The sequence below is a fragment of the Microtus ochrogaster genome, chromosome 22, assembly GCF_000317375.1.
Source record: "Microtus ochrogaster isolate Prairie Vole_2 chromosome 22, MicOch1.0, whole genome shotgun sequence".
NCBI lineage: Eukaryota > Metazoa > Chordata > Mammalia > Rodentia > Cricetidae > Microtus > Microtus ochrogaster.
In genome coordinates this window covers 27,624,108-27,636,995 of record NC_022023.1, presented here as the reverse complement: position 1 = coordinate 27,636,995, position 12,888 = coordinate 27,624,108, and the positions used below count along the sequence as shown (strand labels likewise).

The window sequence follows — 12,888 nt, the reverse complement described above, 5'->3', positions numbered from 1 at the left end:
ATCTGAACTCTACTACTGTATCTACAGACTCAGGCTAAAGAGACACAGCTTTACCTTAAAGCTGGCAGTGTCATTTACATCTCTCTTGCTCTCCAAAGACGCAGATCTTTTGTTTTCAAACATCTTGACTCTGGTGAGCACAGACTGTGGTTTCATTGCTGGATCCTCCTCTTCTTCAGTTAGTGTTGGGGGTGGAGGCTGTGGTTTGGTAACTGAGGCCAGAATTTCTGGCTTCTGTTGCGAGGAAGGTATTAGAGGAGGAACAACTGCAGCACCATGGAGAGGCTCATAGTGGCCTGTTTTGGAGGTAAATCCCTGTGGCGGTACTTGCTCATAGCTTCGTGAGTACTGGTCAAAGTACTGCTTGGGCTCAGATGACTTAGGACCTGATGAAGTATAGGGTTGAGCTTCTGGCCTGTATCTGTTGTGCACCTCATATCCAGAAGTTGACTGTTCTTCGTGTCGGAGAGTAGAGGTTCGAGGCAACTGTTCATAGCGTGGTCTATTGTCATATGACAGAGAGGCTGGTTCTTCAAAACGTGGGAAATAACCTCTTTCTGAAGGCTCTTCAGGATGCTGTCTGGAGTCCAGGTCTCGAGGAGGTTGATTATCAAAAGAAGGCCGAGGCTGGTAGGGCTGTTTGTCATCATAATACGACCACTGGTCTTCATAGGTAGGGATTCGATCTTCATATCGTAGGCGATGGTCATAGTTTCGAGAAAACTGGTCTGTGTAGCCTGAGGAGTCATACCTGTATGCAGGCTGCTCAAGGTCTCTGCTGGCTTGCTTTTCTATGTATGGAAGTTGGGGTTCATAGGCCAGATTTGGCTCTTTATCTGGCCTCTGCCCTGGGTGACCAAGAGCAGGTTGTTTTAAAATATGGTTTTGTCTCATCATTTCTTCAGGATATGGCTCCTTCCTAAACACCTGCATAAAAAACCCATATTTGAGGACAAAGGATTCTTTATAATTCTGTTCTATTTTATTAGGCAACGGCAAGTATTAAGTTATGACTTTAGAATGTGAAATGGTATACCCTACCATTTCTGATTGGGACAGATTAGGAGTGACATAGCTCAAGTGGAAGCTGACAACTTACACTGCAGGGAAGAGTCTTATGCTTTAGCTTGCACCACCAAAAAGTAGGGAAAGATAATTATTCATTTAACAGAAAACTAATTTACTGAATGACTGATTCTATTTGATTTTCATACTGAAGATAAAAATCACAAAGAAAATTTATGGCCACCATAATTTATATAAACATAGAAATGTTATGCTGAGTCTCAATTATGTAGTAAAGAATTCTAGAAGACACTAAAATCAAAATTAAAAGTAATAAATATTGAAGCACAAATCTTAAAAGGCTTGGTCTCAAATAATCAATATACCATTCGAAGCCATGCAAACTACAACACTGAAATGATTTGTCTTGTTGGAAAGCATTAAAGTGTATAAAGCCCAGTTTAAAAAAAAAAAGAAAAAGGCAGAAGGAAAACGTAAAGGGCGAAGCAGTACTAATCATGTGCCAGGTGGATGGAGAGCAACAATCAGTGCAGCACTGCAGCACGGGCACGGGTACCTCTGTCGGCTCTACATGCGGCGACAATGACGGTCCTTCATCTCTGAGCACCATGTCAGCTGTCTCAGCACTTGGTGCTCCTAAACAATCAGCCTGTGATGATGCGTGCGAGGTAGGAGGGGCTGGAGTGAGCTCCTCCCGTCTGACACTGGCATTAGCTAACTTTGCATTAGGGTTGGCTGCAGAGGCTGGTGGTGCTGGGTTCGTTTCAGGCGAAAGGTAAGGGACTGGAGATGAGGCTTCTGCTTTCTGTGAAGTGTTTAAAATGTTTTAAATATAGTGTTTCTGGCTATTACTAACTTGCTGCACAATTAATAATGACTGGTAGACATTAAGTGTGCTAATTAGCAATGTTCACTATGACGTCATGTGCTATAGTTTTGTTGAAAATTTCAATATAATGCTGTGTAAGATGAACGCAGAAAACTCAGAAAAAAAGCCCTTGGTACTCTCGATCTGAAATTCAAGATTAAGTTGTAATCTGAGGAAGAAAGGAATAATCTTTAACGTATGACCACATTCTTAAACCTCATAATGCACCTCTAACTAAAAGCGCCGAATGCTTGCTGCTTACCTGTTGAGAGGCTGTCTTAAGTCCAGGGGAGTCTATTCTATGAATAGGTTGTGGCTGCGCTTGTGGTGAATAAGGAGGATATGTTTGGTTTTCATGATGCATTCCAGAGGAATCCTCTCTTACAGGCTCAGAGGATCGTGTTATGGCAGACTCCGGTGGAGTCCCCACCTCATCATTAAGAGTTTCATCTAGTTCTTGATCAGTGTAGGCCCCGCCTTCTGTATCTGTATCTTCATAGTCAGAAGTGTGTCTACTGTCCGTGCTATACATTGAGTACTCACTACCTGGGGCTGACAGGTAGGACAGACGATCATCATGCAAATCAAGGTCATCACTTGTAGCACCATCCGCCTGGGTCAAATAAAAGTAAATCAAAAATTTTATTCAGTAGTTCTTTAAGAGATGGCCTTTATTTTACAAGAGAGATTGAAAGGAATACTTTTCTTTGGAGAAATCGTTATCTATTTCTTGAAATTTCTGATGAGGAAAGTCAAGAAGATTGTACAAGCACACATGCAGATACACATAGCGTCCCGAGATCAGAAAGGCCTGGATGATCAAACAGTGGCTGACTAGCTAGGACAAATCTAGCGCACAGCCACAGAGAACAGGAAGGAACTCTGACATGACACATAGTTATAAACCTAGTCACTAGCTTTTCATCCAAAAGCAAGGCGAAGAAAGAGAATGCTATTAAACCAAGCTCACACAAACAAGGGCACACTGACGGAACAGTACTTGTGAGAACAACCATGAAAATAAACCCACAATAGGCTGAGTAAGAAATACTGTATTTATAGTTAGGAAGCAGATTTTGTTTTTGAATTGGCATGTAGCCTCTAAAGCTTCTATGACACAACAGAAAGCCATCACGGGCAGGACGGCCATCTCGGTTAAGAAGACTCTTTTCACAGAAGCAGTTAGCGATGGATGGAAAAGGAAAACTGTCACACTTCCCTTCTGCAAGTGACTAAGACTTGAGTTAATTCCTGACAAGCTCGGGGGTGGGATGAGCTTCAGAGCAGATCAGAGAGAACATGAGAAGTGCACGAGGGAAAGGGAACTACTGGTTGTAATCAGCAGACTCACAGGATACCAGTTTGAAACAGTACTAGGATTAAACAGCAGTCTCGGAAGATCTTGCATGAGAAGTGATGCAATTAGAATTCTGAAATCACAAGGATTTCTTCCATTACAGCGTGGACTACTCTGTGAGAAGTGTTGAGATTCATTCTCTAGGCAGATGCACTAAAAGTAACCATCAGGTGTGGTGCAGCTCTGTGAACCAGCTGTGCCAAGATCATGACCTTGGGAGCCAGGTCTCCTCAGTGCTTTTCAGGTGGTAAGACGAGGGAAGGCTCTGTGTCAGGCTAAGGGCAGAGCACCCGGGGCTGTGCTCAGTTACAGGAGACTCTCTCCCACTGATCTCTACCATCTAGAATGGCTACTGCTGAAGAGAAGTGTTCTTGCCATCTGCTCTACTCATTAACCTGCTGGGAAGGATTTAAAGCTTGCAGAAGAAGCACCGAATCCATTGATCTATCTAGCTCCTTGAAATACAGAAGTGAGCAAAAGCCATGGCTATTCTGAAGTAGGAAATGTTGTATCTTAATATTAAGAAAATCTCAGGATGATGTTTCTTGATTTCACAGGGGAAAAAAAGAGTGTGTCAGATCTTACAAAAAAGTAACTCTGTGGCAATTAAGTCAAAATTGTTAATTCAGGAAAGTTGGTGAAAATGAAAAATTTATTTTCTTCAATAATCTGTCCATTCTGATAAAATGTATTTTGGATGGAAGGGGCAGAAGAGAAATCAAGTCTGATTTGAGTTGAAATGACTTCTCTGATTTACGAAATGCATCAAACCAGGTAATGTTGTATCTTTTCTTATATAAAAAGTTGGGGTATTCTTTTATTTTAAAACCAAGTTAAATATACAAAAGTATTACAAAGAGAAACTATTGAAAATAAGGATTTGTGACTTAACTCACAGGACAGGCAGGTGTGTCTAACTTTGTGCATCTGGGGAATAACAAACGCACAGACCAACTTTAAGAGTTCAGCTCAAGAGTGAAGGGCATCGCACTCTACTTGGCACAGGCTGCTAGGAGAGCTGTGCAGCTGTAGATGAAGCACGAAGACTCAATCCCTCCATCAGCTGCCACCAAGTAAGCCTTGGTGTGTTGTTGTAAAGTGGCACAGTGAGGTTGTCCACTGTGACTTTCCTATCAGTGTCCAAGCTGGCATGTGAGTTACTCATGTGGCCTATTATGTCATCTGCACAGTCCATCTCCCAAGCTGGTGCACAATGAGAACAATTATGATTCTGATGCTTTATTATAGGTGAGAACAATCATGTTACCTCTAGCTGTAAACGTTTAGCAATTTTTCTTGCAGAGGTCACATGTTTCTGGATAGGGACTCGCTAAACATGCAGCATGCATGGCCAGAGCACCTGCACAGTAGCCAGGCAGAGAAAGGGAGGGAGGGGGCATGCAGGAGCAAAACACGGAACTCAAACCAACAAGGCAATAGAAAAACTTAACTGAAAATAAGCCAAAAACCCAGAGGGACTCTTAATATTCCCTAACAATCACATGAATCTGACAAAGGCAGAAGACTTTAAAAACAAAGACTCCTTTAACAGTGTACCTTGAGGAAGCAACTGTCTCTCCAAACAAATAAATAGAACTTTCCCACCCAAGACTGCTATATACCATGCTAACAACAGAAAGCAGCTACTCTAATTAGCCATTGGGTATATGTAAAACCAAAATTCAAAGCCAGAAAAAGATCACAAATTTGTTTACTATTTCCCAGTTGGTTAAAGGTAGGTGCCACTGAGGGAGGTGGAGAAAATCCCTATGGTAAAATGTGAGGGCACAGTGTTTATTTTCAATGTTTCCTAGACCTTTCATGGGCTGGTGGCTTCTGCAACACCCCTGACAGCCATGGGGGGGGGGGCGGTGTTTCCCACACACTGCCTGTCTTTCCAGAAAGCTCTCCTCACTCAGGTTATAAATCCCTTTTCCCTTCAGAGGAAGAAGCTGAAACCAAGTTCAAAGCTGTCTCTCCCCAGCCAGCCAGGGACAGAGTCAGCTAAGTCTTTACCAGAGAGCCGCACCAGATGAGTCATTTGGTTAAACGGGGACTATAACAAGCTTTCCGCTTATAACTGCTCCACACAAATGATAAAAAGCATTATAAAGGCTAGCTTTTCCAAAATTACTTACAACTACTTAGCAAGGAAGAAAAGAGTAGCATTTACCTTAGTTGTGAAATTTAACAAGTATAAAAAGTAATAGGAGGCTCCATACCTTCCCCTCAGAGACCCACACCAGCTGATTCTGTTGCTGCTGAATGGCCTCTTTCAGGGCACCGTACCAACCATCATTCATGGAATTTAAGTTAATTGTAGCTGCAAATGAATGAACAATGTAGTTTTATGGTTAGAACACGAGCACTAGAGAGATGACCCAGCCCTGTCTATCAGCAGTCTGAGGAGTACAACTACTTCAAGTTTTCAGTTAGGCAGTCATTACACTTTTCCTTTCAACCAGACATTCTTAGGTTTAAATTAACATAAGCTCTCTAAGCAGAGATCATAAAGCATCAGCATCTGAGTAACGTACTCACTTGTGAAAAGATGGTGATTATTCTTACGAAGTTTATGAGATCGTTCATATAGTTTCCTGGCACTTTTCCGAGACTCAGGACATAACCTCATCCTCATTGTTTTCACGCCTTGCTTAGAGTCAGGGTTAAGGAACACAACAATTGGATACCACTGGGCATAATTAAGACGATCAACTGCATTTGGTGTTACATCTAATAAAGCGTGTTTGTCCTAGAGACAGGAAGGAAAACACATATGAAGATACAAAACACCATTAAAAACCATTCTCCTCTGAAAAAGCCACAGGCTCTACTATACTTCAGTATTAGCTGAACCCTGTGATTGCTATGACTCAGGAGCACTCATTAAAAAATTGTAATGTAAAGTTAATTCAGAAATATCCAGTCCAACTAAAAAAACAAACTTTTCATCAGCTATTTTTAAAACTCAGCTACAAGGCTTGTAAGCTAACTATTATCTGTGCTCAGGCTGTCACAGTCAGAGTGGCAACTTAATGTTCCTGGCATCTCCTTCCATGCACAAGCACTCTGAACTGCACTGCTACAACAGACTGCCAATTGCATCCAAACACCACCATTATAGCAACAAAAGCTCTACTGATGTTCATCACGACTATATTCTTGAATTAATGCTTTTCTACAGAAAGGGCTTAATTTTCTTAGACTACACCAGTAATTATGTTTGGAAAATTCCCCTTTGTTAAAAAATTAAATTTCCTCATCAAAAACATAAGCTTTACTGTTTATAAAGAACGTGTTAACTTGTAATAACTTACTTGATCTATGATTTGCTTTATTGTATGAAGGCGAATAATGCCAGAGCTACGATGGTCAGTTCCAGCATCTCGTGGTTCACTTTCTACTCATGAAGACAGGACAAAAACATCATGTAAGAATTTCTCAAGAACTGAGCATACAGACTTGCTAGAATAACACCTGGTTGTGGGCTGTGCTGTACATTGTAGCATGTTTAGCAGTGTGCATTCTATCCACTAGAGGTCAGTAGCAAGTCATCAGGGAAAGCCCCATTCATCTACTGTAAAAAGCAAAAATGCTTCCATCACAAAGGGTGGAAACTGCTAAAAGAGGTACTCCCTATACCAGGTCAGACAATGTTTCCTAACAGAACCAGGATTAATAGAAGAAAGATGATGCACTTGCTTTGGGAGGAAAAACTAAGGAGGCATCCCCCAAGAACTTTAGTAATCAAAATAAATATTTTGATGTGGTACTTAAAAAAAAAGCCACAGTAAAAAATAAAGTGTAACATCACAAATTCATAAGCTAAACAATAAGTAAGCAGAATATAAGTAAAAAGTTATTTAAGTTTTCCCTTCCTGTTCTCTTGGCGTGCGCACATGTGTTTCTCTGTCTCTCCTTCTCTCCTTCTCTCTCTCTCTCTCTCTCTCTCTCTCTCTCTCCCTCAATAACTCTCTCTCCCTCAATAAATGTTTTATGGCTATTAAAAAAATTATAAGTTATTTAATAAATAAATATACCTTACCAGAGATGATGATTTTAAAAATTATATTGATTACTTTGCTTTTAAAGCCAGGAGAGAAAAGTTGTAATAAATTATTATTTGCTACAAACAAAATATGTAAACATTTTTTTAATCCGGGTTTTAAAATGCTTACTTTTTCTTCAGTGTTCCTTCTACTCTATTAATATTCTGGGGGAAAAAATAGGTCCTAAAAGTTCCTGCGCTTATGGGCTTAAGGATGCTTTTGTCCCCCCTTATTGTATAAGGCTTAGTTTCCCACCATCCTTTGCAGTAACACCAAAATTATGGTCTCATTTGTGTGGCACCCTGACATGGGGAAGCTTCCTAACGGGCTGAGACCAGCAGTAATGCTGCAGCAGCAAATGGCCTGGGGATTTCCAGTCAGCCACCTCACTCACAGTAACAGCCGTAAGCACGGAGGCTATGAGGCGCCAGAGATGCAGCTGAGAGGCAGCCTAAGCGTCATCCTGGCAGCCCTCTCTCCTCCCTCATATGTCTAACACGGCTGGGGATCAATTTTCAAACAGCCACCACAGAGGTCTACAGTGACACGTGTGACTCTGGACAGAGTGAAATGGAAGGGGAGGGAAGAGGCTGGGGTCTCAGAGTGGAAAAGGCAGAGGTCTGGAAGTAACACAGGCTCCAAGGAACAAGTAAGGGCAGAGGAGGAGCTTCGAGGGGGCAGGGCAAGATAAGACCAAGAGTTCAAGGTCAGCCTGGTCTACAAGAGCTAGTTCTAGGACAGGCTCCTTCTTCACTTGTCTGAATTTAGGAAATAAGTATCTTCACTAAATTTCATCAAAAGTGCTGGGCGGTGGTGGTGCGCACCTTTAATCCCAGCACTCTGGAGGCAGAGGCAGGTGGATCTCTGTGAGTTGGAGGCCAGCCTGGTCTAGAGAGCGAGTTTCAGGACAGGTGGAGGTGCACAGAGAAACCCTGTCTCTAATCTCCGCCCTCGAGCCAAATCATCAAAACAAATTAAAAGCAATAAAAAAAAATGTAATGTGCTTATTGTCTAATGTTGTAAACTTTAAAATGTTAATGAGAGTCTCATAACAAAAGACGGTGGGCACAATCCTCTGGAAAACAGTAGTACCCACAATCAACAGACATGATGTTCACATTCTATGGTTTCTTCCTTTCTATAAAAAATCCGAAATAAATATGGGAGAAGCCATATCCCCACATAAATAAATAAACCACCAAGAAACATGACAGAAACTACACACAGAAAAACTAGTCAAAGGCTTTGCTGACTCACTCTCTAAGGAGTGGATGGAGGAGGAGACAGAAGGGAGGGAGAATTGGGATTGGTATGTAAAATAAAAAGATTGTTTAAAAAAGTAGTCGAGTCATGAGGTGCAAGAAAAACAATAAAAAGAAAATATTTTATTATTTATTAAAGAGAAAAAGAAAAATTTTGAAAATTTCAAAATCAAACTTTGAAAATATAAAGGATAGAAGCAATTATAATGAGGTGGAATTGAGGGTGGTGGTAACATATGTCAAAATTATTTTTTTAACTTTCACAATGAGTGAAAATGTGAGGAAGCTGCAGTTTCAGATTTTACATGTAATTTAAAGCAAGCTAAAGGGTTATGACCAAGTCTGTCTATTTCAACCACCATGACTGATCCTCAGAGAATGGAGCGGCACACACTAGTGTGCAGAGCACTGCCGCCTCACGGTCAGGTGGGTCTACTGGCACACGTCACCCTGCCCACACATTTCTGTAGCAGTGACTAAAAATCACTGCATTCAGTCACAAAGGCTGGGATGAAGGCCATGCTTTGCCATTCACTAGCGATCATCAAAGGGAAACTTAAACTTAACAGACAGGCAGCAATGCTTAGCACAACCCCACTAAGGCACACTAAGGAGACGGCTCAACTTCAAAAATAGGTATTTGGACCCTTTGCTCACAGCATCGCTGTGAAGGTTCAACAAGATCATGGGCTAGGCAGTTTTCACAGAAAGAAATAGCTTCAAAAACCGTGATCCTCTTTCGTACAGGGAACTGGAGAACAAAGACAACCTCCGCCTTTCCTCCAAATTAAAAGAACAACATAAAGTGCAAAATTCTCAAAAAAGTTGTATTTTTGTGAGACTGTTCAGATGTTCCCTTTTGAAGGAATTTTTAGACAAACAAAAGAAACACTCTGCAGCCTATTAAAGGTCAGTGCTGTTCCTGAGTCTACTGAAGAAGGTTGGGGCTGAGCCCGAGTCTACTGAAAGTAGACTAGCCCACCATCTACTCACTTGCAATCTGATAAATATCTGGTTCTTCTCTCGCCAATTTTTCTCTGGCAACGTCAGCAATTGGTCCAAAGATGGTTACAGGTCTCAGGAATCCAGCTGGAGAGAAATTAGGTGAAAAAATTTAAAAAAAATGATGACATGTTTTATAATTTTCACTTACTGAAACATACTGCCATGAAAAGATAGGCATCATGGTAGAGGAATGAACTACCTTCTCGAAGAACAACCCTTTCATAAGCTGGGAACTTGGTCTGAACTGGCTGAGCTGACAGGTCCTCTCTGCTTTTTCGAAGATTTCTCTTGGAGCTACGAAGCCCTCGGAATCTCCAGAAGTCAGCTCGGTCTCCACCTGCTGTTTTTGGAAGTGTGTACTGTACACTGGCTAACTGCTCAGCTCTAATAAAGAAAAAAGAAACATAAACAAAAAGTATTTAAAAGGCAGCAAGGAAAAAAAAGCCACAATGAAATGAAATGGAACATCAAAATTCGGGATAGAACATCATATGTAATTCCTATCTCAACAGTTTTAACAAAATAGTTTATATAAACTTATGACTACTGTGAGCAAACATAATGAAAAATATGAATTTGTATTCCCCAAATCCCTCAGTGAGACTGACAGCATCTATCACCACTTATTTAATTCACAGGGTAAGGATTACCAAGTGTTCATACCTGTTTTTATTGGGGATGATGCCTCGTTCTACCTCCTTATGATTTTTGCCAATTCGAATGGCAAGCCAAGAGCCCAGCTTTCCATTGTACAAGGTATCCACAACACGGAACACTTCTCCTTTGTTAAAACTAAGTCCATAGGGAGACTCCTTTTCATATTCAAAATGAGTTCTAATATAGAATGAATCTCCTACATCCGATTCTACAATGCGACGATATACTAAGAAATCAAAAGAAACACATTAAGCAATACTTACTGGGATAAGACATTTAATTTGCAGAAGACATTATGTGAAGATGCTCCTGCTAATGCCCATGTCAACATACAATACCCAGATGCTCCTGCTAATGCCCATGTCAACATACAATACCCAGCCGGGCAGTGGTGACGCACGCCTTTAATCCCAGCACTCGGGAGGCAGAGGCAGGCGGATCTCTGTGAGTTCGAGGCCAGCCTGGTCTACAGAGCTAGTTCCAGGACAGCCAGAGAAACCCCTGTCTTGAAAAACAAAAAAAAAAAAAACAAAAAACAAAAAACAAAAAAAAACATACAATACCCAATCAGTGCTCAATTCTCACTGTGTCTGGAACTACTTCATCTCATTGTTGTTTAACATTACCTCATAAAATGGTCCCTCCATTCTGCACATGATAAAACAATACAGAAAAGATAAATATGTTCCATTTCTGCTCCTGTTATAGCGCCTAATTATCTGTAAATGTTCCAAAGAGCAATTTATTTCCCAACTCTGCCAGGAGACTTTGGTTGTTCCAACTGAACAATGCTAGGCTGTGTGTGGTGGTTCATTCCTATAACCCCAGCACTCGGGGAGGTAGACAGGAGGATCAGGTGTTCAAGATCAACTAACTCCTTCAACACGTGAAGTTCCAGTCTAACTGGGCCACATGAAACACCTCAAAAATGGAGTGTGTTGGAGCAGGCAGGGGAATGTACTACAACTTCTTGTCTACTGTATGGATATGAGACACAGTCTGAAATATCGAATAACAAACAGGGTGGCTCCCAAAATATGAGTAACTAAAACAAAAACAAAACCCCTCAATTTTCAATGAAAAAAATAACAAAAAAAGTTTAGAATGGTTATTAACAATTCTTTATATTCCATAGAAAAAACACTAGTACAAAACTTAGATGCTGCACTCGGGAGGCAGAGGCAGGCGGATCTCTGTGAGTTCGAGGCCAGCCCGGTCTACCAAGGGAGTTCCGGGACAGGCTCCAAAGCTACAGAGAAACCCTGTCTCGAAAAACAAAAACAAACAAACAAACAAAAAAAAAAAAAACAACAAAACGTAGACGCTATCCACATACACTTTTATATAATTCCAATAACTAATAAAACAAATATTCCTCTATGACTTATAGAAGATTGGCTGGCATTTGACTTAAATCATAATGCCATAAATGCTGATCCTATTTATTTTGCTCTGTTAATGAGTATAGTGTAGACTGTAGAACCTTAAATAAATAAAATTAACTGCCCGAGATTAACAAACTCAATTATTACTAGGAATGATTTATTCTGAACTATATTTTTTAATGGTTTGTCTTGTTTGAGACAAGGTCTCAGCATGTGGTCTTGTCTGTCCTAGAATTTACTATGTAGACCAGTCTGGCTTAAATCACAGATATCCACATACCTTTGCCAATCAAGTACTGAGATAAAATGCCTAAATCATCATACCAGGTTGAATTCTTTGGAGAAACCATCATGCCTTGCTTTGAACTAGCAATCCTCTTGTGCCAGGCTCCTGAGTGCTGGGATTATAGGTGTGCTACCACACCGGGCCTTATTTACTTTGAACAATTTATTTAATTTGAACGAGTCAATCCCTTTGAAAGGCCCCAACTTCTATAGGCTAATCCTCTCCATTTCAGACAGTATCTCACCATCCTTCTTCTTCTGCGCCAGTATGGTCACTTCTTCACCTTTAGGGAGGTCGAGAAGGAAAAGGACGGCCTCTTCTCTTATAATATTTGTGAAATCTACATTGTTCACCTATTAAAATAAAAATGTTACAAATTTAAGCTAGCTGTTTTTAGGAATATAAATGTGTTTATTTACTTAGGAAAGTATTTTCAAAGTCTATCTAATTTGACAATACTATATATTTAACAGGGCAGGTTTTTTTTCAACTTTGGAGAGTATAATATTCTCTAATTTAAAATAAACAGACACAAAGTACTAAGGTGAGTAAAAATGTAAATTCAGAGCATTTATAATATAACCTGACATTTATAAGAATCTGATACAAATCTAAACAATTTAGACCCAAAATGACAATGTGTTTTTACCACTTAAAATCTTTAGATTTAAAATTCTATATTCATTCTACATATAACTAACTTTTTTTTTTTTAACTCATTGCTGAAAAGGAAATGACATACCCACAAAACAACCAGAAAGACAGTGTCCTTATAACAGTAGCATTGTAGGGGTGGCTCTGAGTCTCAAGTCAATATTTACTTAAGATTAGTAAAATTCCTCCATTCCAAAATGAAGTTGAAATGAAATCTATACAATTTTCACCAGTAACTGTGTAGGATTACAAACAGTAGAAACTTTCTCCTACTACCTTTTGGAATTTCTTCTCCACTTAAATAATAGCAACAACAACAACAACAACAAAAAGGCCAAA

At 40.2% G+C, this 12,888-nt stretch overlaps 1 protein-coding gene across 6 annotated transcripts in view; it reads right to left on the bottom strand.

The window, feature by feature from the left end:
- Tjp1 (tight junction protein 1) overlaps nucleotides 1-12,888 on the bottom strand; it is a 248,825-nt gene that overhangs the window by 16,198 nt on the left and 219,739 nt on the right. For 4 of the 6 annotated variants that reach the window (XM_013350220.2, XM_026784335.1, XM_013350221.2 and 1 more), the window contains 9 exons: nucleotides 12,140-12,248; nucleotides 10,231-10,450; nucleotides 9,767-9,951; nucleotides 9,556-9,651; nucleotides 6,569-6,651; nucleotides 5,793-6,003; nucleotides 5,474-5,574; nucleotides 2,157-2,507; nucleotides 55-927 (listed from right to left, as the gene is read on the bottom strand). In XM_013350220.2, the coding sequence (XP_013205674.2) occupies nucleotides 55-927; nucleotides 2,157-2,507; nucleotides 5,474-5,574; nucleotides 5,793-6,003; nucleotides 6,569-6,651; nucleotides 9,556-9,651; nucleotides 9,767-9,951; nucleotides 10,231-10,450; nucleotides 12,140-12,248 (2,229 nt within the window). Of the gene's footprint in view, nucleotides 1-54; nucleotides 928-1,582; nucleotides 1,832-2,156; nucleotides 2,508-5,473; nucleotides 5,575-5,792; nucleotides 6,004-6,568; nucleotides 6,652-9,555; nucleotides 9,652-9,766; nucleotides 9,952-10,230; nucleotides 10,451-12,139; nucleotides 12,249-12,888 lie in introns of all 6 variants that reach the window. The other 2 variants (XM_005357797.3, XM_026784336.1) reach the window with 1 other exon arrangement.